Source organism: Gopherus flavomarginatus, chromosome 2 (assembly GCF_025201925.1).
Source record: "Gopherus flavomarginatus isolate rGopFla2 chromosome 2, rGopFla2.mat.asm, whole genome shotgun sequence".
NCBI lineage: Eukaryota > Metazoa > Chordata > Testudines > Testudinidae > Gopherus > Gopherus flavomarginatus.
The window spans coordinates 238,385,576-238,398,646 of NC_066618.1; the positions used below are offsets into that span (position 1 = coordinate 238,385,576).

General features: G+C 39.7%; 1 protein-coding gene across 9 annotated transcripts in view; it reads left to right on the forward strand.

Annotated features, from left to right (window-relative positions):
- SGK3 (serum/glucocorticoid regulated kinase family member 3) overlaps positions 1 to 13,071 on the forward strand; it is an 85,809-nt gene that overhangs the window by 52,198 nt on the left and 20,540 nt on the right. For all 9 annotated transcript variants that reach the window (XM_050941006.1, XM_050941005.1, XM_050941012.1 and 6 more), the window contains 2 exons: positions 7,618 to 7,705; positions 12,994 to 13,043. In XM_050941006.1, coding sequence (XP_050796963.1) covers positions 7,618 to 7,705; positions 12,994 to 13,043 — 138 coding nt within the window. The remainder of the gene's footprint in view (positions 1 to 7,617; positions 7,706 to 12,993; positions 13,044 to 13,071) is intronic.

The window sequence follows — 13,071 nt, forward strand, 5'->3', positions numbered from 1 at the left end:
CTATTACATCTCTACCCCAATATAACGAGGTCCTCGGGAGACAAAAAATCTCAGCGTGTTATAGGTGAGACCACATTATATCAAACTTGCTTTGCTCCCCCCATTCCTTGTTCCCTGACCGCCCCCTCCAGAGACTCCCATCCCTAATCACCCCCAAAACCCCACCCAACCTCCCTGTACCCTGACTGTTCCGACCCTTATCCACCCCAGGCACTCGCCGGCAGCGGCAGGAAGCGGAGCAGCCCAGCCCCAGCCCACTCCTAGCCATGGCGCTCCACTTCCTGCCACTGGTGAGTGTGGGGAGGTTGGGGAAAGGATGCCCGCTTGCATTCACCTGTGGCGGGAAGCAGAGTGACACGGCCCCAGCCTACTCTGCTTTCCTTGCCCTGGCCCCAGCTTTGTTGCTGGGGGGCAGCTGGGGAAAGGTCCTGCATTCACCTGCAGCAGGAAGCAGAGCGCCACGGCTGGGAGCTTGCGGAGTGGAGCGGGCTGGGGCTGGGCTGCTCTGCTTCCTGCTGCTGGTGAGTGTGGGGAGGTTGGAGAAAGGACAACTCCCGTACTCACCTGTGGTGGGAAGCGGAGTGCTGCGGCTGGGAGTTGACAGAGTGGAGCAGTCTGGGGCCGGGCTGCTCTGCTTCACTGCTGCTGGTGAGTGCAGGGGGATCCCTTTCCCCAAGCCCCCTCCCCCGAGCGACACAGCCGGGGCTCGGGCAAGGGAAACAGACTGGGCTGCTCCCGGACCCCTCGCTAATCCCCTGGGCTACTTTGGGACTGTGGGGCCCCCAAAAGTGCCCTTCCACAGCTCCTGGCCCCCAGACCTGGGAGGGGGGAGCCCCTGACTGCCCCCGAGACCCTCTGCCCCTTACCGAACCCCTCTGCCCCAGCCTGGCCAGGCACTTTTAACACGCTGCTCAGAGCAGTGTATCAGAGCTTTACCACCTTGTATGCAAACCCATGTTATATAGGGTCGCGTTATATCGGGGTACCGGTGTACTTCACCCACGTTGTTTGTCTCATTTCCTGGGACTAACACAACTACAACAGCACAGCAAACAGCTACTATAATACTAAGTTATCTCTAAGATGACAATTTTGTTTTTTAAGATAAATCCAAAATGATGCAATTGTAATGTAAACACTTGGCTTGTTTTCTTAAGCATTTTCTGCATACAGTTTTGCCCCCTCTTCAATTAAACACTGATTTAGCTAAACCAGTACAAGTCCCATGAGAACACTTACCTGAAATGCTACTCTTAAACCAAAGGTAGTTTAAACATACTCCCTAATCATTTAAGTTAAACCAAAAATAAATGTCCCCCCCAGTCTCCAGCGTTGCTTTAATTGTCTGTGTGAAATTATACCTCTACTTAAAATGAGGCAAATCTGAATATAAACAAACCCTTAGTATTTTGTATATTTAGATTTCTGCTTTCATTCACTTACTCTATTTAATTTGCCAATCTGCAATATCAGTGGAATTGTTCTGCTTTTAGCTAGGAAACAACCATTCTTAAACAGGGAACATTGCCACAATTTGTAGCATGCATCAGATACTCTTTCTGCTTCATGAACTGCTTTGAGGCCTCATAAACCTGAAACATGTACTTCCTTTTATCAAAAGCATTCTGCGTGCTCTTCCTAGTGACAAGTTGAAAAAACTTATAGACATAACAGAAAATCTTCATCATGGAACAATTTTCCAGAAAAGGGAAAAAGTGTTGGATCGTAGTGAATCGTACCACTGTCCTCAGCTGCGAAACAGTGAAGAGCAGTTCTCAAATAACTAATTGTTGAAACATAATCTTTCTTTCTAATGTATTAAACAGGAAAACTTCCCTACTCCTGGTTCTTTAAGCATTCAGCTGTGAAACATTTCAGTTAACAGCTTTTTATATGTACATTTTTCCAAAGCCGAACACTGGACTGATTTAACATGAGGATCATAAACTTTTCTTTGAGCATAGGAACAGACTTTTTTCCTTACATCTGATCTGAAAAGCTCAAGAAGATTTAGCAGTACATAAATTAGATTTTAATCTATTTTAAGTACTTCAGTCTAGCACTGACTATTCCAGTACAGTGAAGACGAGTATAAAATCTTCAATTTCTAATAGTGGTTTAAGGTTTGCTATTCCTCCCCTGCCCCAGCAGCTAGTTGTCTAATTAGAAATGTATTTAATGAACAAAACAAAGAATAAAGGCTTGTTCCTGTGCTCATTAAAGTAAACAACTACTTCTGTGGAAGAAGGATCAAGCTGTTGTCTTTGTAGTGCAGTAAAGAATGGGATTGAAATGCATTTATTCCAGGTATTTTGTTTTGTTCTTGCAGTGCAGGGATTATTAAAATATTAGATTTAAAATATTTCACTATATCACTATTTGCTGTTGTCTTTAAAATACTTAAGCCTTTTTTTTCGTGAATGACCACAATGAATCATACTCATTTATATAAAAATCCACAGCCCTATTTTGTCTACCAGTCAATATTAGTAACAGACAAAAATCAAGCCTTTGGTGAAGTTCTTGTAAAATCCATTCCTATTGGAAGCTAACTATTAAAGGGGGGGAAATGACCACTGTCTCCTTAAAAATGGCCTACTAAACAAACTTATTTACGAGACACTATTTCCTTAACCTGCTACGTGTACACTAAACTAAGTAGATTAGTAACATGAAATGAATTAGTATGGGGGAGGGGGGTAATCTAGTAAAATGTTGAGTACTGTGTGTGCACTCCAGTAAACTTTCTGTAGCTCTTATCTGCTACACCACATAATGCATTAAGACAAGTGCTAGGCAGTTGTACTACCAGTCCTGCTTTGGCAAACCATACTGGTGTTGCTGGGAAATATGGAGAATTTTTTCTGTTTCAGTGAGTCCTTATCTTGGGTCTGCAATTTGTCCTTTGATTCTTGTACCAAAAGCAAATCTTCATGCTACAGCATATGAGCCAACCAATTACTGTAAAGTGGGTTAGAAAGATACTTGCAAGAAATTCTGTAGTGGTCAATTGTGGATCTTCCTGTGAAGTGTCAGGTACTAGCCAAAGATGGGATTCCAAGCTAGATGGACCATTGGTTTGAGCTGTATGGTAGTTCCTATGTGGATTAGCTTTAGACTCCACATTTTTACTGTTTGCTTTATTTTAGAGAGAGTTTTCTCTCATTCACAAACTATAGGCACCTTGCAGAAAAGCTTCAGAAAAGATGGAGAATATGAACTAACATTTCTGTCTTGCTGATTCCTAATCTAGAATAGGAGGCTAGGAATTCTCTTGTTAATACAGTTAAGCTCTAATCCATTGAGCAGCTCTTTAAGTCAGGCTGTCCTCCCCCTCAGCTGTAGGCCTTTACTGAAAAGATAATACGTGCAATTGTCTATCATAACACTCTTTTTTAAGAAGCAGCTTAAAACCATGTGCATAAAATAGAATGCATTAAAAGCTTAGCATAGTTTAAAAATAATTCTAGTAGCTCCTTAACGAAAACTAGAACATAAAAGACACCTAGCAGAGTTATACTATGATGGCAGTGTCCTCTGTATTAAATAAACTGCCAGTTTCTGCAGTGCGACATGAACAATTGTCATTCTAGAAAAGAAATCGAATCATTGGGACCTCATGGTTCCAACATCAAGTGAGAAAAACAAATTTAACACCACTAGATTACAGGATCCCAGTCTTTGGGTTTTTCCTGCTTTCACCTAGTTGTGATCTTTCATTATCTTCTACACCACTAAGTCTTACTGCTTCAGGCCTGTGTTTTCTAAAACACCACAAATTGGCATACCACTTTTTCACTGTGCCTTGTATTCAAATAGATTTTATTTCAAGCTGTGGGGGTATCATCATTGGCAGTAAAAGTAATATTTTTTTCTGCAAAACACTTCTTCGTAGGTATTGGGCTTGACGTGTAAGTAGCAGAAGGCCAGTGTCTAGACATAATGTATTTAGGCAGAGTATTGATGCAAAACAACCATTGGAGAAAGTTAGTGCATGGGACCTCTCCCTCTGAAGATGGCTCCCTTATGCTAATGAGTCTGAAGTTATTTTGCCTTAACCCTCTTTTAAAATCCAGAGGGAAATTATGCTAGTGTATTGTATGTTAAATATATTCAGTGTCCCCTTTTTAAATCAAGTGTTTATTTTTTATTTTGTTAATCAAGGTGTCTGAGCATATGACAGGAGTAGTTTGTGTGTTTATTTTGAACAGTCTATGAATTCATGTATTGTCAAAGTGTTACTGTATATTTGTACAGTAGCTAGCACAATGGGCCCCAATCTTGTTTTGGGATGGGAGGTGCTACTGCAGTACCAGTTCTGGAGTTGTTACAATATCTCATGACTGTATAACATGGGTCCATTAAACTTCTGGTCATCAACACAAAAACTAGTGCTTTGGAGCAATTGTGAAATACCATGGAAGTATAGAAGTGTATAACATGGATTCACTGTGACGTAAGAGAGTGTAGTATTTGCTATGCATTCATACATAGCTAATGTTAATATAAATTACTTACGATGCATTGTAGCAGGCTTTGTTGTCAAAACAGTAAAGGGTAATTGGGGTATTGGCACATTAAGATAAATTCTTTCAAGTGGGGACTTGGTCATTCCATGTCTGGTATGAAGTGCCAAGCACACCTTTGGGTGACATAAAATCAGTAATGAGTGTTCTAAAACTTCATATTAAAACAAGCTCACATCAAATAGATAGTATGTGTAGTAACTTATTGAAACTTCTAAAAATGGAAATGATGCCCCACATAGACATATATATGCACAAATTTCTCCTGAACAGATCACAGGTACATAAAATGCACCCTAAAACAGATGACGTAGAATTTGAGTTCTTTAAAAGAGGGCTGAGGGAACTAAATGGAAGTGCTGATGGGATCTTGCTGCAGATATAATGCATTGAATGCTGTGTATATGTGACTATCTGCATTCAATACAGAAGGTTGAGAGGAGCATGGGATCTTCCTTGATAGTCTATGAAGACAGCATCCCCAGTCTATTACTGAACGCAGGGATTTCCTTACATTGAGACTTGACAGCACAAAACAAGTGCCGTTAAAATACACGATTCTACCAATATGCATGGGGGAAAAAGAAATTACATAATACCACTTATCACCCAAGATGTGCTTTAGAATACAAATAATGTCAGTTCATTCTATATACGGTAATAAGTTCTCATTAATTTTAGAAAACTGAAAATGACACACTGATACTGAAGGTGTTAGAAAGGAAATTGGTTTTCCTGTGGCATTTCACAAGATAACAACCAATTACAAACATTGGTGGAGGAAATGGAAAGCTTAGTTCCGATTAGCATAGTTGAAATAGTCTCACTGAACACCTCTTGCAATTTTTTCATGTTCATCTATATTTTAATATGGCATGTCATTGCAAGTGGAAAAATTGTATATACTGCATATGTTGGTGTGCATGCTCAGTTAAACAGAGGCTACATCTACACTGTGAGCTAGGAGTGTTTCTCCCTGTTTGCATGGAGAAAGTAAATAAGAAAGTGTTGTTTACTCCTCATACCACAAGAACTAGGGGGCCACCAAATGAAATTAATAGGCAGCAGGTTTAAAACAAACAAAAGGAAGTATTTCTTCATACAACACAGAGTCAACCTGTGGAACTCTTTGCCAGAGGATGTTGTGAAGGCCAAGATTATAACAGGGTGTGACGGGCTGGACCCGTGCTCTGGGATGCAACCTGTTGTACTGGAGTTTCACTGAGCCCCTCTTGCTCCACCAGCCTGGATTCCCTCTCCCTGTTTTGCTGAATTAGGCTCTCCAGCGTCTTGTAGCGCGCACACGCTGTATTGGGGACTTGTAAATTGTGGACTTGTAATGTAGGTGGTTCACTCTCTACGTCTACACTACAAGTTACGGGTACAGTTTCCAGCTCATATTTGTGCTAGCTCCCATCTGCGCTAGCACACTAAAAATAGCATAGCTGGGGGTAGCATGGGCAGTGGCAGCATGGGTTAGCTGTGCTGAATACATACCCACAGGATTCAGGTGGGTTTGTTCTCTGCACAGGTAGCCCCATACTACTGCTACCCGTGCCACTATTGCTATGCTACTATGTTTAGTGCACTAGCTCAGATGATAGGCAGCACAGGTATGTCTAAGAACAAAAGAACAGTCTTACTGGGTCAGATCATTGGTCCATCTAGCCCAGTATTTCCTCCTGTTCTGACCGTGACCAATGCCAGATGCTTCAGGGGGAATGAACAGAACAGGTAATCATCAAGTGATCCATCCCATGTCACCCATTCCCAGCTTCTGGCAAACAGAGGCTCGGGACACTTCAGAGCATGGTTTTGCATCCCTGCCTATCCTGGCTAATAGCTATTGATGGACCTATCTTCCATGAAGTTATCTAGTTCTTTTTTGAACCCTGTGTGACGTTACCTGTATTCTTCATAGAAATATGGTTATGATATGAATATGGCATAACTAAGATATACTTTATGCAAGTTGGCTCATGTAAGATTTCATTAGGAAGGTTATGATTTACTGAATGTGATTATCCTATTTGTATGGATGTATTATTTTTGTATCTAAAGTTAGCGATATGGACTGTGTAACAATTATAACTGTATGTATATTTGGGAGACATCTACCAGACACCTGGCCATCACAGCCTTGATGGGCCATTAGGAAGAAACAATGATGCTGGGAAATACTAATCTTTCTCCTTCCTGAGAGGTGTCCTTGGACATAGCTGCGACACTACAAAGTCAGGTGATAATGTCACCTGATGGAAAATACCGCCTTGGACACTGCTGGTACTTTTCCTCTGTAGGGGAATGAGGATCAAACAAAGGTTTCCTGCCTTAGATAAATCCTTTTTAAGGCTGGGGAGGGAGTTGATCTGGACTCTCTTCTGTTGCCTACCCAAGAAGGAATGCCGAAAGAACCTGAAGGCATGGGTGAGTCCAGACTGAGACAGGGTTCCAGTCTGTAAGAAGGAATAACTGGAACTCGGAGCTACAGAAACGCGGCAACTTACCTAAAATAACATTTAGTATGAGAAATTACTTCTTGAAACCAGTCTCTAAGATCTTAAGCTTAGTATGTGTTTTGTTTGCTCAGTAATCTGCTTTGTTCTGTTTGCTATCCCTTATAATCACTTAAAATCTGCCTTTTATAGTTAATAAATTTTTGTTTATTATTAAACCCAGTTTGTGCAATTTCTAACTTGGGGAGCGGGGGAGGGCAAGAAGTTATGCATCTCTTTCTTCACGTTGAGGGAGAGGGTGAACTTTGGTGAGTTTGTACTGTGCAGATCTTTCTATACAGCGCAAGACAGCATTATTTTGGGTATATTCCCCAAAAGGGGTGTGCATGTGAGTGCTGGGAGAATTTTCTCACACACAACTGACTTCAGTCTGTGTCTGCAGCTGGGTGTGGCCCTACCTGTGCGTGTGTGTGCGTGCTACAAGAGGCTGGAGTCAACCAATTTGTTGGAAGGGTTTTTGTTATTTACCAGATGCGTAATATGATGGTGAATCTGAAAAAATTCTACTTCTGTAGTAATTAGTAACCTAAATGATTTTGCAACTCATGTCCTAATAGGTTTAATTATATTTCTAGCCCAGATGTCAGAGCATTTCTTCAGATGGACAATCCAAAGCATCAGTCAGATCCATCTGAAGATGAGGATGAAAGGAGCAATCAGAAGGTAACAAAGTCAGCTAGAATGCAGTAGAAGAACAGTAATCCTGCACTTTTGAACAAACTGTAACTACATGAGGGCAATTTCATATGTATTGTAACTTTCAACAAAATAAGTTGTTCCCCAACAGGTTCCTCCCTGTTTCTTTCCAATAAGGTTACTCAGTTTTTCCCTAAAATATATACTGCAAAGACAAGTGTTAACAAAGGGAGAAAACTGAGATTGCTAGGAGCTGGAAGAGCTGTGGCTCAGGTTACAGTTCATGTGACATCACTGTTTAGGTCCTCCAAAGACCTTGCCAGAGACATCCAGAAAAGAAGGCTAAGAGGATCAGCAGGAGTGCCGCAGCTTTTTGGCACCCTAGGCGGCGGAAGGGTCCTGCCCCCGAAATACCGATGACAACCGGGATGGCCGAAGAGCCGGCTGCCGCGGTTGCTGCCCTTCCAAATGTTGGTGCCCTAGGCACTAATGGGTTGTGCCAGGCCCTGAGGATCAGATATTTAAACGCTTAATAACTAAAAAAGGAAAATAATACCTTGAAAACTATTTGAAGCCATTTTTTTATGGTAGTGCAAAGAAAAATTAACTTTGGTTCACAGCTCACCTTTTACACTGTGAGGTTTCAAATCTCAGTCTCTTACTAAAGCCACTATATTGGATTTAGAATTGTATTAAGTCTCTCAAAGTCCATTTAGGAGCCTGTGTCTTAAGAACTTCTAGTTACAATGTCCTGCTATAAAAATTGGTAGAAAAAAAATTATCTTGCTGGGTGGAATAACAGAATAATTAAATTATTTTTAATCTGTTCTGTGGGTCTCATGTCCCAGTAGTCAAGGATTCTTCGCATACAAAAGTTATTTAACACTGTTGTGGCCTGCTCCAACACCCACAAAGTCATTTTTTTCCAATACACTTCTCGGGGCACTGAATCTACTATTGTGCATTAATTAATAAGCTTCCTGGGTCCTAATTGATAAGATCAATGTCCTGATGTAGTTTTCAGTGCTGCACATTTAAAGTTACTGAGTCCTCCTAAATCTGCAAATCTTGTATAATATTTTCTTTCTACACTGTTCCTTAGTTTTAGACTCTGTACCTTTCACCTCTTTGGAGGTAGAAGAATTAATTAAATTTACAATGGCACTTCATTACATTTTTTTATAGAAATGAGGGCTTCTATTTTTTAATTTCTTAGATTTTAATAGAAATCTTAGGATCAATAAATGTTGTAGTGACAAATGTAACTTTAAAATCCTCAATAATGGATGTATGTTTTCAACTTGTTTTCCATCCATCATAAATACAGTAATGGGAACTAATCGTAAATAGAATATCTTGTAATTTCTCCTTAAATGTTCATCATATTCCTAGTTATCATTCTTCTGCTCTGTCATGGTTCAGATATCTTATACATTTTAAAAAATAAAATAAAATTGGGAAAATTGATCAGAATATATCTGTAGTGAAAATGTGACTTCCTGCAACACTCATTTAATCTTTTAGGGAAGTATCCTCCAGCATTTTCTCATTATATGTATGTATTTAATCATAGAATCATAGGACTAGAAGGGACCTCGAGAGGTCTTCTAGTCCAGTCCCCTATACGCATGGCAGGACTATGTATTATCTACACAGGTGTTTGTCTAAACTGCTCTTAAAAATCTCCAATGATGGAGATTCCACAACCTCCCTAGGCAATTTATTCCAGCATTTTACCAGCTTTACCTAACAAGCTTTTCCTAACGTCTAATCTAAACTGCTCTGGCTTCAGTTTAAGCTTTATTGCTGCTTGTTCTATCCACAGAGGTTAAAGAGAATTATTTTTCTCCCCCATCCTTGTAACAGCCTTTTACGTACTTGTAAACTGTTATCATGTCCCCTCTCAGTCTTCTCATCTCCAGACTAAACAAACCAAATGTTTTCAATCTTTCCTCATAAATTGTTTTCTAGACCTTGAACCATTTCTGTTTCTCTTCTCTGGATTTTGTCCAATTTGTCCACATCATTTTCTGAAACATGGCACCCAGAACTGAACACAATACCTCAGTTGAGGCGTAATCAGTGCTGTGTAGAGCAGAAGAATTACTTCTTGTCTTGTTTACAACATTCCTGCTAATACATCCCAGAATGATATTTGCTTTTTTTGGAACAGTGTTATACTGTTGACTCATGTTTAACTTTGTGATCCACTATGACCACCAAATCCCTTTCTGCAATTCTCCTTCCTAGGCAGTCATTTCCCATTTTGTATGCGTGCAACTGATTGTTCCTTCCTAAGTAGGGTACTTTGCCCCTGTCCTTATTGAATTTCATCCTATTTACTTCAGACTATTTTCCAGTTTGTCCAGATGATTTTGAATTTTAATCCTATTCTCCAAAGCACTTGCAACCCCTCCCAGCTTGGTATCATCCACAAACTTTAAGTGTACTCTCTGTGCCATTATCTAAATCATTGATGAAGATATTGACCAGAACTGTCCCTGTGGGATCCCACGTGATATGCCCTGCGAGCTTGACTGTGAACCCACAAATGATTACTCTCTGGGAACAGGTTTCTAACCCGTTATGCACCCACCTTATAATAGCTAGATCTACGTTATATTTCCCTAGTTTGTTTCTGAGAAGGTCATGCAAGACTGTATCAAAAGCCTTACTAAAGGCAAGATATACCACAGGGGTCGGCAGCCTTTCAGAATTGGTGTGCCAAGTCTTCATTTATTCAGTCTAAGGTTTTGCGTGCCAGTAATACGTTTTAACATTTTTAGAGGGTCTCTTTCTATAAGTCTGTAATATATAACTAAACCATTGTTGTATGTAAAGCAAATAAGGTGTTTTAAAATGTTTAAGAAGCTTCATTTCAAATGCAAAGCCCCCTGGCCCAGTGGCCAGGATTCTGGCAGTGTGCGTGCCACTGAAAATCAGCTCGCGTGCCGCCTTTGGCATGCGTGCCATAGGTTGCCTACCCTGATATACCACATCTACTTCTTCCCCCGCCCCCCATCCACAAGGCTTGTTACCCTGACAAAAAAAGTGATTAGGTTGATATGACATGGTTTGTTCTTGACAAATCAATGCTGACTCTTACTTATCACCTTACTGTCTTCTAGGTGTTTGCAAATTGATTATTTAATTATTTGCTCCATTATCTTTCCAAGTACTGAAGTTAAGCTGACTGGTCTGTAATTCCCTGGGTTGCCCTTATTCCCCTTTGGCACTATATTTACCCTTTCCCATTCCTCTGGGATCTCACCCATCTTTCATAACTTTTTGAGGATAATAGCTAATGACTCAGCTCCTCAGTCAGCTTCTTGAGTATTCTAGGATGTATTTCATCAGCCCCTGGTGACTTGAAGACCTCTGACTTGTCAAAGTAATTCTTAACAGGTTATTTCCCTATTTTAGACTCCTACCTCATTTTCACTGGCATTCATTACGGTAGATATCCAATTGCAACTAAACTTTTGGTGAAAACTGAAACAAAAATGTCAGTTAGCACTTCTGCATTTTCCATGTTTTCTGTTATTGTTTTTCCCTCTTCATTTAGTAATGGTCCTACCCTATCCTTGGTCTTCCTCTTGCTTCTAATGTATTTGTAGAAAGTTTTCTTAATCATGTGACAGGCTGAAAGGATTGGGTTTGTTTAGTTTGGAAAAGAGAAGACTGAGAGGGGACATGATACCCTTTTAGATACCTGAAAACTGCTGTCATAAGGAGGAAGGAGAAAACTTGTTCACCTTAGCCTCTAAGGATAGAACAAGAAGCAATGGGCTTAAACTGCAGCAAGGGGGGTTTAGGTTGGACATTAAGAAAAAGTTCCTAATTGTCAAGGGGTTAAACACTGGAATAAATTGCTAGGGAGGTTGTGGAATCTCCATCTCTGGAAATATTTAAGAGTAGGTTAGATAAATGTCTATCAGGGATGGTCTAGATGGTATTTGGTCCTGCCATGAGGGCAAGGGACTAGACTTGATGACGTCTCGAGGTCCCTTCCAGCCCTAGAATCTGAATTCCTGTGTACTATAATTCAGTGTAGCATTTTCCCTTTGCTTCCTTGAAGTAAGTTTCAAGCATCATAATTTAGTTTAAAGTCATTTGTTGTTGAAAGCCCTGAAATTGCTGTGTGACCATACTAACCAGTCATGCTTGCAACAAAAAACAAATTTTAAAGGTATTTAGTTGAGAGCAATTTTGGCCAGGCCTGTGGTAGAAATAAAAGCTCTCCAGTGAGTAGTCTGCTTACTAGAGGAACCTGACCAATAACTAAGGGGAAAAAAAAAAAAAACTCTCAAAAACAAATTTAAAGTATGTAGCAGCTTTTTGAAAAATGTTAACTCATAAAAATGGCACTAGTTTGCATACAAAAATTGTTCAGTACAATGTATAATTAACTCTCTTATTTGTATTATTCATTGCTGGATTGTAATTATTTCCAGAGTCCTCCTCTGGATTTCTCCATTCCTACAGTATGTCTGATTTTTTTGTGACTCTCCTGTTAGCTTCCTCTCCTCTCCCCTCCCCCCTAAAAAAAAAAAAAAAAAAACAACATTGTCTCAATCTAAGTAGGATTTTCCCCTGGTCAGTACCTAAACTTTTCTTCATCTTTTTTTTTTTTTTAATAAAGATGACGGCAAACAAATTTGAGGGAAGAGATTGGAAATTGGAAGAGCTGTTCCCCTCTCCCTGTAATTTCTATGCTGTGGGGGGCGGGGAGTGTACCAGCATTGGCAACATCCCTTCAGTTACTGGAATTGGAATAATTAACTTTGTGTGTCGGATTATCAAAGGTTGGCAACAGCCTTTTAATACAGTGTCTTTAACTGGTCCTGCATAAGCAGTGTTTATTTTGATAATATATTGGCAAGAGTATAGTGGATTTACAAATTTAAATAAATATCCATAGAATATTCCTGGAATAAAACAATTTCAAAATGGGTTAAATTTTGGACATTAAGATACTTTTTAAAAGGGCTGAGACTTAAAATTCTGTTCATAACCTTGCCATCTGTATTTGAATATAAGATTGTATTACCTTTATACTTTACAACCTTTCCTGTTAACTCTTCTGATATTTTTAACTTAGCAGCTAGATTGAGTGCTTTATAAATATATTTTAAAATACTACATAGAAAATAATGAGAGATATAAATGTAGAAATGGTTTGAGCTAATTGAAGATTTTGCAATGAGTATTAGCTGAAGGATAAGAGATGGGATTTCCTTCTAATGGGTAAACAAATCTAAACTGAACTGAGGCTTGCTTTTTTTTTTTTTTTTTTTTTTCTTCCCTTCCTACAGCTAAACTCTACCTCACAGAATATCAACCTGGGACCATCTGGAAATCCTCAGTAGGTTTTAGTTAAATATAAACCAAAA